Source organism: Aquarana catesbeiana, linkage group LG11 (assembly GCF_042186555.1).
Source record: "Aquarana catesbeiana isolate 2022-GZ linkage group LG11, ASM4218655v1, whole genome shotgun sequence".
Taxonomy (NCBI): Eukaryota; Metazoa; Chordata; class Amphibia; order Anura; family Ranidae; genus Aquarana; species Aquarana catesbeiana.
The window spans coordinates 2,223,288-2,243,721 of record NC_133334.1 but is presented as its reverse complement, the minus strand read 5'-3'; the positions used below and the strand labels follow the sequence as shown (position 1 = coordinate 2,243,721).

The 20,434-nt window shown below is 45.6% G+C and overlaps 1 protein-coding gene across 1 annotated transcript in view; it reads left to right on the top strand.

Annotated features, from left to right (window-relative positions):
• LOC141111801 (hemicentin-1-like) overlaps positions 1-20,434 on the top strand; it is a 236,467-nt gene that overhangs the window by 93,724 nt on the left and 122,309 nt on the right. The window contains exon 3 of the mRNA XM_073603936.1: positions 16,559-16,882. Within this exon, the coding sequence (XP_073460037.1) occupies positions 16,559-16,882 (324 nt within the window). The remainder of the gene's footprint in view (positions 1-16,558; positions 16,883-20,434) is intronic.

The following is a 20,434-nucleotide window of genomic DNA, read 5'->3' as shown; positions in this document are numbered from 1 at the left end:
ACGCATCAACTTCTGGACACTCTACAATCAGGTTTCCGCCCAGGCCATGGCACAGAAACTGCACTTCTAAAAATATGGGACGATGTCCTCGAAGCAACAGATGATGGAGAATCATGTCTCCTGGTACTGTTAGACCTCAGTGCAGCATTTGACACAGTGGACCACAATACTCTACTTGTCCGGCTCACAGAAGTAGCAGGAGCCACAGATTCTAGTCTAAAATGGTTCGCATCCTTCTTAGAGAATCGCTATCAGACAGTGAAACTAGGAGCATTCACCTCGGAAACCCAGGCAATCTCCTGTGGAGTCCCTCAGGGTTCACCCTTGTCCCCAGTGCTATTTAACATCTACATCCGCCCTTTCCTCAAAATCATCAAAAAATAAGACCTCTGCTTTCACTCATACGCTGACGATACCCAAATCTACCTTCGCATCACCGGACAAAAAGACCACCATCATCAACTAGAGAAATGCCTCACTTTGATAGATGACTGGATGACCATTAGTTCCCTCAAACTCAATGGGTCAAAAACAGAACTTCTCTACCTACACGCTAACCAAAATCCCAAAACCAAGACTCCATGGACACCTCCCGCCATCTTTGGACAAACCATCTCTCCGAGCACCAAAGCCAAAAGTCTTGGCGTTATCTTTGACTCAGAAATGGATGCACAAATAGGATCAGTAGTTAGCGGATCTCATCATCTCCTCCGCCTGGTACGCAGACTCATCCCCTTCATCCCAGAAGAGGACAAAGCAGCAGTAGTTGGAACAATCAATTCCTGTCTCGACTACGCAAACTCACTCTACATAGGATTACCCCAATATCAGCTTGCATGCCTATGGGCCCTTCAAAACGCGGCGGCAAGACTGCTAACAGGAAAAAAACCCTGGGAGTCCATCTCCCCATCCCTGAGGAGCCTACATTGGCTAACGGTAAAGAATCGGATCACATTCAAGACCCTCTGCCTCACCCACAAATGCATACAAGGCAACACCCCTCAATACCTCCGAGAGATAATAAAACACTACACACCGAATCACAATCTGCGATCATCTAGTCAAAACCTCCTCCTCGTTCCCAAATACCGCTACAAAGCAAGGGGAGAACGAAGATTCGCAGTCCAGGGACCTCGGCTATGGAACTCTCTTCCGACTCACATCCGCATGGAAGAAAACCATCAGGCCTTCAGGAAAAAACTCAAGACTTACCTCTTTTAAGAAGCTGACAACACAAAACGCATTAGCGCCTTGAGGCGATTCAGTTCGCATTTGCAGCGCTTTACAAATCATTCATTTATGCAGAAGAGTTGGTGGAGTGGATAACTAAGCTGTCCTCATCCTCTGTCACCCGGGGTCATACTAGTTTGCCTTCCAACACAGCTGCCAAAGCAGCCTATTCCACCAGCTCCTTGTCCACACTTACTCTTTTCGTAGCCCCACCATCATGCACGGAGGAGTCACCAGAATTATTCAACCATAGTGTGGGTTACATGCTGATGGAGGATGTGCAGCAATGTGAAGGCTCCGATGTTGGTTCCCAGGTTGAGGAAGGGAGTAGCGTGAGCCTAGAGAGAGTGGGTGCCACAGAAGGACAAGAAACTGGCAGTCATGTTCCCCCAGCTGTAGCATACTGCCAAGTTTGCTCCAGTGATGAGGAGGGAGGGGTGATTAGGTCATTGACGGTACTTGGGTGCCTGAGAGAAGAGAGGAGAAAAATGAGGAGGAGGAGGCACAACTCCAACGAGGCAGGATGTCCTCCAGGGGCCAGCTTAAGGGCAGCCACCCTATTGCATCACACTACAGAGCTCCACAGGTGCAGGGCGCAGCTGACTTCCAAAAGTTTGTTGGTGTGGGCTTTTTTTCAACACTTGTGCAGTAGATCGCACTGTTGCTGTTTGCAATCTCTGTCTGAAGTGGATCAAGCATGGCCAGAACACCACCCGCTTGGGCACCAATGCTTGAAAAGGCATATGATGACCTGCCATGCAGTCCAATGGCAACAGCAACTGAAAGACCCACATCATAAAACAAGGCAGACTTCTTGCTCCTCATCTGTGATCTCAACCCCTACTATATCTCCAGTCCTCTCAAAAGCCTGCACTTAGAGGAATGAAGGTATAGCAATGGGTGCCACAAGTACTTGCAGCCAATCTGCTAGCAGTGTACCACCAGTTGATTTCAGCTGGCAAATTTCCCTACCCCAGTTGCTGAACCATAAAAAAAAATACTGTCCCAGCCATCCACATGTTCAGCGTCCTAAATGCTAGCTTGGCCAAATTGCTAGCACTGCAACTGCTGCCTTTTCAGCTGGTAGACTCCGCCCTTTCGTGAATTTGTGGAATGTGCTCTACTACAGTGGCAGGTTCCAAAAAGAAATTTATTTTCACGAAAGGCCATTTCAGCTCTCTACTGTCATGTGGAAGGCAATGTTTTGGCCTCATTGGACAGCAGCAAGGTTCAGATTATTACTGCTGACTCATGGTTCAGCAGGCATGGTCAGAGACGTTACCTTTCCTTCATAGTTACATAGTTACATAGTAGGTGAGGTTGAAAAAAGACACAAGTCCATCAAGTCCAACCCATGCGTGTGACCACGCGTCAGCATTGCTTTGTATATCCCTGTATGTTGTGGTCATTCAGATGCTTATCTAATAGTTTCTTGAAGTTATCAATGCTCCCCGCTGAGACCACCGCCTGTGGAAGGGAATTCCACATCCTTGCCGCTCTTACAGTAAAGAACCTTCTACGTAGTTTAAGGTTAAACCTCTTTTCTTCTAATTTTAATGAGTGGCCACGAGTCTTGTTAAACTCTCTTCTGCGAAAAAGTTTTATCCCTATTGTGGGGTCACCAGTCCGGTATTTGTAAATTGAAATCATATCCCCTCTCAAGCGTCTCTTCTCCAGAGAGAATAAGTTCAGAGCTCACAACCTTTCCTCGTAACTAAGATCCTCCAAACCTTTTATTAGCTTTGTTGTTCTTCTTTCTACTCGCTCCATTTCCAGTACATCCTTCCTGAGGACTGGTGCCCAGAACTGGACAGCATACTCCAGGTGCGGCCGGACCAGAGTCTTGTAGAGTGGGAGAATTATCATTTTATCTCTGGAGTTGATCCCTTTTTAATGCCAATATTCTGTTTGCTTTGTTAGCAGCAGCTTGGCATTGCATGTCATTACTGAGCCTATCATCTACTAGGACCCCCAGGTCCTTTTCCATCCTAGATTCCCCCAGAGGTTCTCCCCCCAGTCTATAGATTGCATTCATATTTTTGCCACCCAAATGCATTATTTTACATTTTTCTACATTGAACCTCATTTGCCATGTAGTCGCCCACCCCATTCATTTGTTCAGATCTTTTTGCAAGGTTTCCACATCCTGCGGAGAAGTTATTGCTCTGCTTAGCTTAGTATCGTCTGCAAATACAGAGATTGAACTGTTTATCCCATCCTCCAGATTGTTTATGAACAAATTAAATAGGATTGGTCCCAGCACAGAACCCTGGGGAACCCCACTACCCACCCCTGACCATTCTGAGTACTCCCCATTTATCACCACCCTCTGAACTCGCCCTTGTAGCCAGTTTTCAATCCATGTACTCACCCTATGGTCCATGCCAACGGACCTTATCTTGTACAGTAAACGTTTATGGGGAACTGTGTCAAATGCTTTTGCAAAATCCAGATACACCACGTCTACGAGCCTTCCTTTATCTAGATGGCAACTCACCTCCTCATAGAAGGTTAAGAGATTGGTTTGGCAAAAATGATTCTTCATGAATCCATGATGATTACTGCTAATGATACCGTTCTTATTACTAAAATCTTGTATATAGTCCCTTTCATCCCCTCCAAGAGTTTACATACTATTGATGTTAGGCTAACTGGTCTGTAATTCCCAGTATTTTGGGCCCTTTTTAAATATTGGTGCTACATTGGCTTTTCTCCAATCAGCTGGTACCATTCCAGTCAGTAGACTATCTGTAAAAATTAGGAACAACGGTCTGGAAATCACTTGACTGAGTTCCCTAAGTACCCTCGGATGCAAGCCATCTGGTCCCGGTGATTTATTAATGTTAAGTTTCTTAAGTCTAATTTTAATTCCGTCCTCTGTTAACCATGTAGGTGCTTCCTGTGTTGTGTCATGAGGATAAACACTGCAGTTTTGGTTATTGAAGCCCCCGATTCACTCGTGAAGACTGAGGAGAAGAATAAATTCAATACCTTCGCCATCTCCCCATCCTTTGTAACCAGATGTCCTTCGTCATTCTTTATGGGGCCAATATAGTCTGTCCTCCTTCTTTACTGTTTACATACTTAAAGAATTTCTTGGGATTTTCTTTGCTCTCCACCGCTATGTGTCTTTCATGTTCTATCTTAGCTGTCCTAATTGCACCCTTACATTTCTTATTGCATTCTTTATAAAGTCTGAATGCTGAGGATGATCCCTCAACCTTGTATTTTTTGAAGGCCTTCTCCTTTGCTTTTATATGCATTTTTACATTGGAGTTAAGCCATCCAGGACTTTTGTTCGCTCTTTTAAATTTATTACCCAATGGGATACATTGGCTAATGCCCTTATTTAATATGCTCTTAAAACAAACCAATCTCTCCTCCGTATTCTTTGTTCCTATAATTATATCCCAATTTATGCCTTTTAGCAAGGTTTGTAGTTTAGGGAAGTTGGCTCTTTTGAAATTCAGTGTCTTTGTATTCCCTTTATGTTTCCTATTTGTGTGATTTACACTGAAACTAATTGACCTGTGATCGCTGTTACCTAAATTGCCCCGTATTTCCACATCCGTGATCAGGTCTGTATTGTTGGTAATCAGTAGATCCAGTAATGTTTTATTCCTAGTTGGTGCGTCTACCATCTGACCCATAAAATTGTCCTGCAAGACATTAAGGAACTGGCGAGCCTTAGATGAATGCGCGGTTCCCTCCGCCCAGTCTATGTCTGGATAATTAAAATCCCCCATTATGATAACACTTCCCATCCTTGCTGCTAATCCAATTTGTGATAGGAGATCCGTCTCCACTTCCTCCTTCAGGTTAGGGGGCCTATAGCATACTCCCAGTATTATTTTCCCCTTAGCTTCATCCCTTTGCTCTACCCATAAGGATTCCACCTCCTCTCTAGCTCCCTCAGTGATGTCATCTCTCACATTCACTTGTACATTATTCTTGATATATAGGCATACCCCTCCCCCTTTTTTACCCTCTCTATCCTTGTGGTATAGGGTATACCCTTGAATGTTTGCCAGCCAATCATGAGAGCTGTTGAACCAGGTCTCTGAAATTCCCACAAAATCCAAATCCTCCTCGTACAACAGTATCTCTAGTTCACCCATCTTGTCCACCATGCTCCTGGCATTGGTGAACATGCCACATAGTTTAGACCGGTCGCATATTGTCCTCGTATTGGGTGTTTCGAGATTGCCTTCACGGCGCACTGGGTAACTCTGCTGGCAGCTGGGAAGAATGCAGGACAGGGTTCAGTGTTGGAGCTTGTTCCACCACCACGCCTCCAAAAATCATGGCAGCTTGAGCCAGGAATGGTTGTATGCAACAATGGCACCAAACTTCTCTCTGCCCTATGACAGGGACACTTGACACATGTCCCATGCTTGGCGCACGTCCTGAATTGGGTGGTGCAGCGTTTGACCAGGTACCCAGGCTTACTAGATATTCTGAGGCAGGCCAGAAAAGTTATTTCCGGCTGTCATACAATGCTAGTGATCGGCTGGCTGACATTCAACGGGAATTTAACCTGCCCACCAACCACCTTATGTGTGACATGCCCACCAGGTGGAACTCAACATTGGCAATGCTGCAGTGGCTGCACACAACAGAGAGCCATCAATGAGTACCTGCGTGAATATGGCATCAGGACAGGCTCAGGGGTGCTTGGCTTCTTTTCCCTACGCCAGTGGCTACTGATAAAGGATGCATGCACTGTCCCGTCACCATTTGAGGAGGCCACAGGGATGGTGAGCAGCGAAAATGCATGCATCAGTGACACTGTCCCTCTAGTTTTCCTGCTGGAGCACACGCTTCATGGAATCATGGAGAGGGCACTTGAGGCAGAACAGTGGGAGTAATAGGAGGACTTCCTTTCCTCTCAAGGCACCCTTTATCCAGATGGCATTCCTGTGGGGCTGCCAAACACACAGGAAAACGAGGAGCATTGTGTCAGCATGGATGTAGAGGATAACACGCAGCAGTCTTCAAGGGATGGTTTTCAGTCCCCAGAAACCCAAGGCGTTGTACGTGGCTGGGAGGAGGTAGTTCCTGACAATGTCATCCTCAGTGACCCAGAATCTCATGCCTCTGCAAACTTACGCTGCACAGGCTCCCTGATTCTGAAAAAGCCTGCAAAAGGACCCTAGGATTTGTGGTATCAAGGAGAGTGATCAATACTGGCTGGCAACCCTTCATGAACCACGTTACAAGGGTAAAGTTGCAGAACTCATCCTGCCTTCGGGAGCAGAGGGTGAAACATCTTTAGGAGGCCTTGAAGAAAACTTTGTGTAACACCTTTCCAGACCCTGGGAGGTTACCATTTCCTGGTGCTGGACAATGTGTTTCTAAAGGCTTAGTTCGGTCAGAGGAAGATCGGTGGAGAAGGTGGCCGGCTGACGCCTTTAAACAATTTTTCAGTCCTCAGCGCCAAGAGCTGAGAGGTTCATGCAACCATCACCAGCATCTGCATCTTATGGTGCAGGAATATCTGGAGGCAAGAGCAGACTTGGAGACCTTTCCAACTGAGCATCCACAGGGTTACTGGGTCTTGAGGATGGACCACTGGCCAGAACTTGCTCAATATGCAATCGAGCTACTGGCCTGTGCTGCATCCAGCGTGGTTTCTGAACGGACATTCAGTGCTGCTGGAGGGTTTGTAACAGATCAAAGAGTGTGCCTGTCCACAGACTCCATTGATAGGCTCACATTTATAAAAATGAATCAGTCCTTGATCAGCAGCTATCAAGCCCCTGATGAACTGATTGAATTTGCTATGGATCTGGGATCCCTTGAAGACTGCCTATGCTGCCTATCTTGTCCCTCCTGAATCTTGATGCTAGCTTCCAACAATATTTTTGTTTTAGGGCACCACCAACGCCCAAGGCCCAATTTTTCTGCAGAGTACATTTTTATTTTAAATAAATGGCGTGGGGTCCCCCCCAAAATCTATACCAAACCCTTAATCGAGCAAGCAGCCTGGCAGGCCAGGAAAGGGGGGGATGAACCATACCAGGCCACTTGCCCTTAACATGCATGGGGAGGGTGCTTTGGGGTTGCCCCCAAAGCACCTTGTCCCCATGTTGATGGGGACAAGGGCCTCGTCCCCTGGCCCGGTGGTTGTGGGGGTCTGCGGGTGGGGGGCTAATCAGAATCTGGAAGCCCCCTTTAACAAGAGGGGCCCCCAGATCCCAGCCCCCCCTATGGGAATGGGTATGGGGCATTGTGCCCCTACCCATTCACCAAAAAAATGTCAAAGTAAAAATCACAAAAGACCATTCCTTTATTAAAAATAAAAAAAGTGTCCCGCGATGTCCATGTGGTGCTCCAGCAGAGTTTTTTTCTTAGGTCCGTCAGGCGCCGTGATTGAAGATGGATGGACACCGTGGGACAATTTTTAAATTGACAATTCCTTTATTAAAAAATAATTTAAAAAACTGTCTTTTGTGGTTTTTACTTTTTGACACTTTTTTGGTGAATGGGTAGGAGTACATTAAACACTGAGGTAAAATGGGAGTGCTTTAAGGACATATAAAATAAAAGGCATCATCCAGTGCATTTTAATGGGCAACAAATATAAGAGAGCAAAAGTTAAACCCGGGTGGCTAAATTTTAATGAAAAAAGATTTCTAAAAGAGAAAAAAAAATATCTTAAAATATTATAAGGCAGAAGGGTGATTGTCAACATTCCAACACTACAAGGATTGCAGCAGCAGGTATAAGAATGCAATCAGGGTGGCTAAAATAGACCACTAAAGGCACACAGTGGAGGATAGTAAAAAAAAATTCCAAGTAAATTTTTGAATATATTAATAGTAAGAAAGCGAGGTCAGACCATATTAGCCCCATAAAGGACGATGAAGGAAAGTTGGTTACATAGTTACATATAGTTACATAGTTACATAGTTACATAGTTGGTAAGGTTGAATAAAGACACCAGTCCATCCAGTTCAACCTGAGTGAGTGTCTACAATTGTCCCTATCCCTGTACATTGTGTCTCATTAACCACTTAAGGACCAGCCTCTTTTTGGATTTTAGGTGTTTACATGTTTAAAACAGTTTTTTTTTTCTAGAAAATTACTTAGAACCCCCAAACATTATATATGTTTTTTTTTCTAACACCCTAGAGAATAAAATGGTGGTTATTGCAATACTTTTTTTTGCCCTGTATTTGCGCAGCAGTCTTATAAGCGCACTTTTTTGGAAAAAAATTACTTTTTTGAATTAAAAAAAAAATAAGACAACAGTAAAGTTAGCCCAATTTTTTTTTATATTGTGAAATATGTTACGCCAAGTAAATTGATACCCAACATGTCACGCTTCAAAATTGCGCCCGCTCGTGGAATGGCGTTAAACTTTTACCCTCAAAAATCTGCATAGGTGACGTTTAAAAAAATTCTACAGGTTGCATGTTTTGCATTACAGAGGGGGTCTAGGGCTAGAATTATTGCTCTCGCTCTACCGGTCGCGGCAAAACCTTACATGTGTGGTTTGACCACAGTTTTCATATGCAGGCGCTACTCGCATATGCGTTCGCTTCTGCGCGCAAGCTCGTCGGGACAGGGGGGTTTTAAAAAAAAAATTATTTTTATTATTTATTTTACATTATTTTAATTTTTTTTTACACTGTGTTAAAAAAAAATTGCGTCACTTTTATTCCTATTACAAGGAATGTAAACATCCCTTGTAATAGAAAAAAGCATGACAGGACCTCTTAAATATGAGATCTGGGGGTCAAAAAGACCTCAGATCTCATATTTACACTAAAATGCAATGGAAAAAAAAAGTCATTCAAAAAAATGACATTGAAAAAAATATGCCTTTAAGAGGCGTGGGCGGAAGTGACATTTTGACGTCGCTTCCCTCAGCAGTGTCATGGAGACAAGTGGGCACCATCTTAGCCTCACTCGTCTCCAGGCACAGGAGGGAGATGGATGCGATAGCCTCCGCCGTGGCGGAGGGCACCGGATCGCGGCGGGTGCCCTCTCCCGCCACCGATAAAAGTGATCTTGTGGCGAATCCGCCGCATGGACCACTTTTATCAGAAAGAGGACCGCCGCACGAAAACTGGGATACAGGGGTTATGGCAACTAGCTGCTGCCATAACAATGGTATCCCCCTTCAAAGTTTGGACGTACATAGGCGTGCGGCGGTCCGGAAGTGGTTAAGATGCTCATCTATTTTTTTCATTATTTATTTAAGGTACCTATATAGCACCGTCAATGTACGGAGTGCTCCACACATACACCACATCAGTTCCTACCCTCAAGGAGTCCACAATCCAAGGTCCCCAACTCACACCCATATACCAGGGCCAATTTTGGACAGAAGCCAATTAACCTACCAGCATGTCTTTGGAGTGGTTACAGATGACAAGGAGATGACAATTGTACTAAATGCATTCTTCCCCTCAGTTTTTACAAAGGAAAAGGAGAGATATAGTAATCAAGACTGTATCATTAGTAACACGTCACAGAATGTACCTTTGTGGCTAACAGAAACTAAGAAAAAAGACTTCAAAAACACAAATATATCACCAGGACCAGATGGCTTACACCTAAGAGTCCTAAAAGAACTTAGCCAGGTTATAGCCAGAGCATGGTTCCTAATTTTTATGGAGAGTTTACTGACTGGAATGGTACCAGTTGATTGTAGACAACAAGGGCCGAGATATATCCCTGGAAACTACAGGCCAGTCAGTCTAACATCGATAATATGTAAACTATTGGAGGGGATGATAAGGGACTATATCCAAGTATCATAAGTATTAATCAGCATGGGTTTATGAAGGATTGTTGTTGCCAGACCAATCTGCTAACACTCTACGAGGAAGTGAGTTGTTGTCTAAATAATGGAAGCCTGTGGATGTGGTGTATCTGGATTATGCAAAAGCATTTGATACAGCCCCCCATAAACGCTTAATTTACAAAGTGAGGTTTGTAGACATGTACAATAGCGTATGTACATGGATTTAGGACTAAAGGTCGTAGCGCACCAACAACTTTGTGCTAGATCCTCACACATCAAGCCCGGGACACCGGAAACCACCGGCGCCACCAAGCTCGACGGGATCGCGCTGCACCAAGCCACCCTGGACTCCTGTGACACCCTTCGGTCACTACCTAACGATGTGCCCACAAATAACTGCAATCTACTCAGTGCAACTATTTGTGAATAAAGTGTGCTTTTATAATTACTACACTCAGATTGGTGCTGCTCTTTTGTCTTTTATGTTTGGACCCTCCCACTACCTCCTGGTGCAGGGAGTTGTGATGGGGACATGTTGTGCCCCATCGTATGCTAACCTGTACCTGGGGGGGTGGTAGAGAGAATTTTATGAGAAGATATTAATGAATATTTGGATTACATTGTTACCTGGCATAGTTACATTGACGATGTGCTAAGTATATGGTCTGGTACCCATTTGCAGTTTATGGACATCTTAAGTGTAAATGATTACAATTTGAAATTTACCATGTTGTGTGATCAATCTATGATCACATTTTTGGATATACCCAGATGGCTCCCTGGGCACGTCCTTGTTCAGGAAACCATCTGCTGGCAATTCGATTCTACATGCCTCTAGTTCCCACCCCAAACCTCTACTAAGAAGTAATACTTACAGCCAGTACCTCCGCTCTCGGAGGAAATGCAGTAAAAATGAGGATGTTTAACAGGGCCAATGCTCATCAGCGTAATTCACTAATTTATACACAAAAGACCAAACAAGATTCCCAGTCGGTAAGGACCACATACTCGAAGCAGCATCAGGTTAAAAACAGGTTAAAAATATTATCAACAAATATTGGCCACTATTACTAGTAGATAACACAATATGTAAATATATAAAAATGAAACCAAAAATTTACATACACAATCCTTCAAGGATCTAGATCGTTTGTAAGAGTCCAGGACTTACTACGCATGCACCAATGGCGTGTTGCCGCAAGAGGAAATCCGTGCCAACTGAGCATGCACCAAAACCCCTCAGGGCGCCAACCCACTTTTGCGCAGAAGACTTGATGGAAAAGGGCAGGAAAATGCCCAGGACATGCACAGAAATTACCTCAACCTGATGGGAAAAGGCGGGAAAATGCCCATGGCTCCACACCTGAGAACCCCTGAGACCCACGCATCAACCCCAATTCATGACGCAGAACCGATGCAACTCAGCTTAGTTCGTGCACCCCTCACAACTGAAGACCGTCAGCGCCATCGCTTGAGCAATCTATGGCTATATTGTGGTGGAGTGGGTGACTGTCCTCAGGGATGTCCTATTAGGCTAAGTAAGTGGATCGAACCCCTATCTGTTTCACAGTACGCTGTTAAATCTTCACATCTCACTCTCTGCCTCTCTTTGCAGAAACCTGCAGACAAGGTTTGGCTGTCTACCAGGCATTTAAAGTTAGCCTGTCCCTCCAAGAAATTGGGCCCCAAGTTCATTGGGCCCTTCCCTGTCATGTCCTGATTCAACCCTGTTGCCTACAAACTCAAACTGCCCTCAACTTACTGGATCCACCCCGTCTTCCATGCCTCCCTCCTGAAGCCCGTGGCCCTGAACCCCTTTGTTGAATGTGGGGCCCATCCTCCACCTCCCTCTATGAATAAAGGGATTGAGGAGTACGAGGTGGAGGCCATCATGGACTGCCGTAGAAGGGGCCACGGACGCCAATTTCTGGCACAGTGGAAGGGTTACGGCCCTGAAGAGAATTCCTGGCAACCCGAGTCGCATATCCACGCTCCAGATCTGCTCTGGCAGTTCTTTCAGTGAGCTTTATCCCGGACGGGTGTCCGGAGGCCGCCAATTCGGGGGGGCTCTGTAAGAGTCCAGGGTTTACTACGCATGCACCAATGGCGCGTTGCCGCAAGAGGAAATCCGTGTCAACTGAGCATGCACCAAAGACCCCTCAGGGCGCCAACCCGCACTTGCACAGAAGACTTGAAAAGGGCAGAAAAATGCCCAGGACGTGTACAGGAAATGACATCAACCTGATGGAAAAAGGCAGGAAAATCCCCAGGAGGCGCACAGGAAGTGACCTCAAACTTCCCTATATAAGCCCAGCCCAGACACTGCCAACTTGCTGAATTATCTTCAGCCCTCCCCCCCTTGTTTCTGTGCTAATGTGAGATCTGTCTGAATCTGTTGTGACCTGGAAACCTATTTGACTACTCTTAATTGCTGCTTGCCATTGACCTCGGATTTGTACCTTAACCATTCTACTTCTTTGCCGACCCCAGCTTGGATCTCGACCATTCTTCTTCAGATTAACCCTTTTATGTTTCATTGCCCAACTGGACATGACCTCAGCTCGGATCTTGGACTAAGGCTTGCACAGTGCTCCACACCCCTGGCACCCCTGCCACTCTGTGTCCACCAAGTCTCTGTCTCCATCTCCACTGGCTTTAAGGACCCGTGCAAGGAAGGCCTCCCCACTACTTTGGTCTCACATCAGGTACGTGGCCCTCGTGACAGATTGTTTGGTTCAAAGCCACTATGCTACTTCAAAAAAAAGACAGTCCTGGGTTCATCTGGTACCTACCCTTGTAGAAAATGTGAGTACTGTCGATACACGCTGAACAGTCAGGAGGTTATACTCCCTAATAATCAGACCCATCTATTTAGGCACAGAATAACCTGCCAAACACCAGGGATAGTATATTTAATGAAATGCCTCTGCGGGTGTTTCTTTATCGGCAAGACCAAATTACCATTCTGGAAATGGGTCAATGACCACTTCTCCCTTATACAAAAAACATAAAACAAAGATGCCAATTAGCCGTCATAGTGGACTTTTCCATGACTTTGATCTTCAAATGATAAAGTTCATGGCACTGGAATATATCCCTCCCCATGTACGTGGAGGAGGGATAGACAGGAGACTGTTACAATTTGAAGGCCGCTGGATCCACTTTCTAAAGGCTACCATGTAAATTTAAATGTAAATTGAACCCCCTTTTATTCATCCCCATAAGTTTCATTAGCTGTTAACATCTGCCATTGTGCTCTGTGAACCAGATACTAATTACGTTAAGGAGGTATAAGTATGTGAGTGTTTTTTATTTTGTCTCCTAGCTAAGTTATATGTTTCTGATATTGTATATATTCTATTTAAAATTTTTGTAAATTAAACTTTGTCTTTGTGGTTGTGTTATAAGGTCCACATAAAAAAAAGATGTGTAAATGCATATACCGTATTTATCGGCGTATAACACGCACTTTTTTCCCCTTAAAATCAGGGGAAAATCGTGGGTGCGTGTTATACGCCGATCCCCCGCCATTAGTGAGCCTTTTGGCCGCTCTCGGCGGCTTTCGTCCATTCTCGGCTGCTCTCGCAGTCCCGCGAGAGCCGCCGAGAATGGCCGAAAGCGGCCGAGAGCTGCCGAGAATGGCCGAAAGCAGCCGAGAGCCGCCAAGAATGGCCGAAAGCCGACAGGAGAGGCCGAGAGCCGCCGAGGATGGCCGGGAGCGCCCGAGAATGGCGGCGCCATTTTTAAAAGCCAAACGACACAGGGCAAGGCAGATGGACACTGACAAGGCTGCAATGAGGGACACGGCTGCAATCAGGGACAAGGTACAGATGGACACTGACATGGCTGCAATGGGGGACAAGGCTGCATGGGGGACAATGCTACAGATGGTCACTGACAAGGCTGCAATGAGGGACAGGGTACAGATGGTCACTGACAAGGCTGCAATGAGGGACAGGGTACAGATGGACACTGATGAGGCTGCAGATGGACACTGATAAGGCTGCATTGATGGGCATTTAAACGTAAGTTTTTTTTCTTAAACTTCCCTCCTAAAAGTTTTTTTCCCTAAAAATCCCTTCTAAACTTGGGGTGCGTGTTATACGCCGCCGCGTGTTATACGCTAATAAATACGGTATGTGCAATTTGCCTATCTCTAAGCAACATCTCCTGGACCTATATTGTGTGCTCTTATTTTATTGATGCCAGCCCTTTTTTTTTTGGCTTATTTTTTCGGGTGACCACATGGACACCCCAGAGCGCCTTTCGTGGAGGGTTGGGGGGGTTCACCTTGTGGTTTCCTTCTTCTTCCATCGCATTTCCGCCCCTTTTCTTTCCCTGATGCCTAGGGGTGCAACGGATCGTCACCGATCCGTGATCCGAACGGGCCAACCTGTTCGGATCGGCACACCCGCGCTCCGCGGGGCGCTCCGCGGCCTCAGGTTTTAGGAAAGGCCGCGGCTTCGGCCTAGCTCCGGAGCCGCGGCCATCTTGGTACACCCGGCGGCGCTGAGCATTGTGCTGATGTCATCACCCCGCCCCCAACTCGTGGGTTTGGCAGCTTCTCTAAACCAAGGTATGACTAACAGGCACAGCACTAATGTATACAGTGGGAAGTCTGTGTGGATATTACAGTGGGGGACATCACATGTGGACTGGCTATATTACAGTGGGGGACATGGACTGGCTATATTACAGTGGGGGACATGTGGCTATATATTACAGTGGGGGACATGTGGCTATATTACAGTGGGGGACATGTGGCTGTATTACAGTGGGGGACATGTGGCTATATTACAGTGGGGGACATGTGGCTATATTACAGTGGGGGACATGTGGCTATATTACAGTGGGGGACATGTGGCTGTATTACAGTGGGGGACATGTGGCTGTATTACAGTGGGGGACATGTGGCTGTATTACAGTGGGGGACATGTGGCTATATTACAGTGGGGGACATGTGGCTATATTACAGTGGGGGACATGTGGCTGTATTACAGTGGGGGACATGTGGCTATATTACAGTGGGGGACATGTGGCTATATTACAGTGGGGGACATGTGGCTGTATTACAGTGGGGGACGTTAAATGTGAAAATCAGAGGTGTTCTGTCACATTAGCAACCATGTAAGGTCAGCAGGTTTGCTGTTGCTTTCAAAATCTAACATCTAAACAGTCCGTCCGATCTACAAATACTGTATTTATGCATATAAGCTCCGTTTTGTGTTGAAAATAGCTTTTAAATCTAAAACTCCGATGGGTGTAACAAGATTTGTGTGTTTGGTTTTTTTTTTTTTTGTTTTTTTTTTTTGCTGATCCGAAAATGATCCGATCCGTGACTCTGATCCGAGGATCGATCCGATCCGTGAGTTTTTTGATCCATTGCACCCTTACTGATGGCGTTCCTATTGTTCGCACCTATGCCTGCTGGTTCATTGTCTGCCTATTCACATCTCCGGTCTGAGCCATGTCCTCCTCTCCCTGGTTCTGCTTCTCAGTGCAGACTGGAAAAGTGATATGGTCTGGCTTCTCCATCTCAGGATTCTCTCAGCTCTCGCTCCAGTGGAGCATTAGATCCCAGCAGATCTAGAGAGCAGACTTGAGTGGTGGACACTGCGCATGTGTGATGAGATCTGAGCATCCGCATCGAGCCAGCCAGGTCACACACCGGTGTTCTGCCAAAACAGCCAACTCGTCAAAATCCAATCATGCCACTTTCGGTGATTCTCCAGCAGCAGTAATTTCAGATTTCGAAGACTTTGTAGCTTTCACAGAACACCGGCAGCGTATTAAGTACGGTACACAGCGAGTTGGCTGTTTTCACATAACACTGGCTAAAAAGTAAAAAAGCTGTCGCCACCTTGGTGGCGGCCATGTTGTTGGTTACCATCGGGTGGACTAACAATGTCCACTCATTATATCATGTATATCCTGGCTGAGGTCAGCGCCCCTCCCTCTGCAGTGCTTGGAGCGGGGAAGAAGAGCTCCGGTGGGTCACATGAGCGCCCAGTGGTGCTGTAAATGTATTTTCCACAATAATGTTACATAAAGACACACATTGGACATTATATAATCCTTTTACAGCGTGGGTTACATGATTTTACAAGGACTTTAACTAGGGCTTATTTTTGAGATTAGAGAGATTACAGGATTTTTATAATGCAGACTCCTGAGCTGACAGGGAGGGAGGGGGAGAGAAGACAGGGGACACAGGAACCTTTTTAAAAACATTTTATTGTTTTATTCCTGTAGAAAAAAAAGAGCATATGCGCAAAACAGATTTCCCTTTAACATACAGTTTGGCAAACATTTGAATTGAATAAATGTAGATTATTGTACATACTGTAAATAAGACATCCCCTGAAAATAAGCCCTAGTGTGTTTTTTGTAGCTAAAATTAATATAAGACCCGGTCTTATTTTTAGGGAAATGCGGTACATTACTTCTAGCTTCTCCTGGACGGATGTATATACAGCAGTCTGATACTTCCTGATTGTTATATACTGTACAGTCTGTAGATATGATCTCTATATTTTCTGCAGATTAGATTAATAATGATTATTCTCTGTACAGCTCCTCCATTGGTTAATGTGACACCGGCAGATCCAACCATCGAGGAGGGGACTGAGAAGACGATGACGTGTGAAGTTTACAATTTTTATCCAAAAGATATTTCCATACGCTGGGGTCAGCAGAAGGATTCTTCTGACTGTGAGGTCCTGCAGGTATGGACTTGTATGAAGAATGTGCTTATGAATTCAGACGGGACGTACTATGTGACAAGTCTACTGACCCTGAACCCCAAGATGGAGGACAATGGAAACACCTATTCCTGTATTATCAATCACCGATCTCTGCAGACTGAACTGTCCAGAAATCTCACCCTCACAGTGACAGGTCAGTAATATCTCTTATGTCATCATCAGTATTGTGGTGGAAGCAGACACACAAGAGATTGAAGGCCAACAATCAATGAACATTTTAGTATTAGATGGAGTTGGGAGGGGACAGAGCCCCTTAATTATATTGCTGTCAGTATAACTGCTTCAATTATATGCCAGGACAAATAAGAAAAAAAAAAAAAACTCTAATGCCCCGTACACACAGTCGGATTTTCCGATGGAAAATGTCCGATCGGAGCGCGTTGTCGGAAATTCCGACCGTGTGTGGGCTCCATCGGACATTTTCCATCGGATTTTCCGACACACAAAGTTTGAGAGCAGGCTATAAAATTTTCTGACAACAAAATCCGTTGTCGGAAATTCCGATCGTGTGTACACAAATCCGACGGACAAAGTGCCACGCATGCTCAGAATAAATAAAGAGATGAAAGCTATTAGCCACTGCCCAGTTTATAGTCCCGACATACGTGTTTTACATCACCGCGTTTAGAATGATCGGATTTTCCGACAACTTTGTGTGACCGTGTGTATGCAAGACAAGTTTGAGCCAACATCCGTCGGAAAAAATCCTAAGATTTTGTTGTCGGAATGTCCGAACAAAGTCCGACCGTATGTACAGGGCATTACAGTACATATCTGCAATACATGTGCATTTTCAAAATGTTCATACCATTAAAGTCTCTGCAAGTCCAAAAAATACCTGCTTATTCCACCAGAAAAGTCCCTAAGCCTAAGTTCACTTTGTTGCGGTTGATGTGTTTTTCAGGCACGTTTTGCGGTGTTTTGTGTTTTTAAACTTGCACTTTTAATGCGTTTTTGCATGCATTTTGTGCTTTCTTTTTTTTGTTCCCTTTAAAAACACTGTGTATAGCTGGTTGCTAACGAGTGGGTCGGGAACCCGGCTGCTGTGTCTTTAACAACCAATGAGTCATCAGCTATCTGTGGGGTTCCCTGCTGACAACTAAATGTAAAAAAAAGAATTGTCGGATAAAAAATTAGAGAGAAAAAATTAGCGTGGGTTTCCGCCCCCCCCCCCACGGATCTATACCAGCCCTTTAAGGTCTGGTATGGATTTGGAGGGGAACTTGTCACAATAAAAACAAAATGGTGTGGAGTTCCCCCCAAATCCATACCAGACCTATACCCCTATTCATTCATATGAGGGGGCAGGATCTGGGGACTCCCTTGTTTAAGGAGGCTTCCAGATTCTTATAAGCCCCCCACCTGTAGACCCTCACAACAATAACAACCCAGGGCATGCGGCTTGGTATGGTTCAGGAGGGGGAGGGCACTCGTTTGTCCCCTCTCTTTCCTGACCTGCTGGGCTGCATGTTCGGAAAAGTGTCTGTTATGGAATGGGGGGGACCCCACATCATTTTTTTTTATATATTTCAGTGTTTTTATTGAATTATCTGATAAAACAGAAATAACACTGGAACAGCCAATTCTTCGGTTGACACCATAGCAAAACGTTGGCAAATAAGATAAGAACAATAAGGATAAGTATAATCCAACATCAGAACAAAAAAAGTCTACAATAGGTAGAAAATTGTCTCAGGTTAACATCTGAGGGTTAAATGTACTATCCATCACCCTCAAAAAACAAAACAGAAAAAAATAAATGTAGTCTTGAACAATAATGGGACTGAGTAATAGGGATGAACCGAACACCCCCCTGTTCGGTTCGCACCAGAACAAGTGAACAGGAAAAAAGTTTGTTCGAACACGCGAACACCGTTAAAGTCTATGGGACACGAACCATGAATAATCAAAAGTGCTAATTTTAAAGGCTTATATGCAAGTTATTGTCATTAAAAGTGTTTGGGGACCCGGGTCCTGCCCCAGGGGACATGGATCAATGCAAAAAAAAGTTTTAAAAACGGCCGTTTTTTCAGGAGCAGTGATTTTAATAATGCTTAAAGTCAAACAATAAAAGTGTAATATCCCTTTAAATTTCGTAGCTGGGGGGTGTCTATAGTATGCCTGTAAAGGGGCGCATGTTTCCCGTGTTTAGAACAGTCTGATAGCAAAATGACATTTCGAAGGAAAAAACCCATTTAAAACTACCCGCGGCTATTGCATTGCCGTCCGACAATACACATAGAAGTTCATTGATACAAACGGCATGGGAATTCCCCACAGGTAACCCTGAACCAGAATTTTAAAAAAAAATGACGTGGGGTTCCCCCTAAATTCCATACCAGACCCTTCAGGTCTAGTATTGATTTTAAGGGGAACCCCGCGCCAAAAAAAAAAAAAAAAAGGCGTGGGGTCCCCCCAAAAATCCATACCAGACCCTTATCAGAGCACGCAACCTGGCAGGCCGCAGGAAAAGAGGGAGGGAGAAGAGTGCGCCTCCCCTGAACCATACCAGGCCACATGCCCTCAACATTGGGAGGGTGCTTTGGGGTAGCCCCCCAAAACACCTTGTCCCCATGTTGATGAGGACAAGGGCCTCATCCCCACAACCCTGGCCAGTGGTTGTGGGGGTCTGCGGGCGGGGGGGCTTATCGGAATCTGGAAGCCCCCTTTAACAAGGGGACCCCCAGATCCCGGCCCCCCCTGTGTAAAATGGTAAGGGGGTACTTACCCCTACCATTTCACTAAAAAACTGTCAAAAATGTTAAAAATGACAAGAGACAGTTTTTGACAATTCCTTTATTTAAATGCTTCTTCTTTCTTCTATCTTCCTTCATCTTCTGGTTCTTCCTCCGGCGTTCTCGTCCAGCATCTCCTCCGCGGCGTCTTCTATCTTCTTCTCCTCGGGCCGCTCCACACCCATGGCATGGGGGGAGGCTCCGCTCTTCTCTTCATCTTCTTCTTCATCTTCTTCTCTTCTTCCTTCTTCTCTTCTTCATTTTCTTCTCCGGGCCGCTCCGCACCCATGCTGGCATGGAGGGAGGCTCCCGCTGTGTGACGGCGTCTCTTCGTCTGACGGTTCTTAAATAACGGGGGGCGGGGCCACCCGGTGACCCCACCCCCCTCTGACGCACGGTGACTTGACGTGACTTCCCTGTGACGTCACGGGGAATGCCACAGGGATGTCCCATCATGTCCCGTGCGTCAGAGGGGGCGGGGTCACCGGGTGACCCCGCCCCCGTTATTTAAGAACCGTCAGACGAGGCGACGCCGTCACACAGCGGGAGCCTCCCTCCATGCCAGCATGGATGCGGAGCGGCACGGAGAAGAAAATGAAGAAGAGAAGAAGGAAGAAGAGAAGAGCGGGAGCCTCCCCCCATGCCATGGGTGCGGAGCAGCCCGAGGAGAAGAAGATAGAAGACGCCGCGGAGGAGAAGCTGGACGAGAACGCCGGAGGAAGAACCAGAAGAACCAGAAGAAGATGAAGGAAGATAGAAGAAAGAAGAAGCATTTAAATAAAGGAATTGTCAAAAACTGTCTCTTGTCATTTTTAACATTTTTGACAGTTTTTTAGTGAAATGGTAGGGGTAAGTACCCCCTTACCATTTCACACGGGGGGTGGGATCTGGGGGTCCCCTTGTTAAAGGGGGCTTCCAGATTCCAATAAGCCCCCCGCCCGCAGACCCCC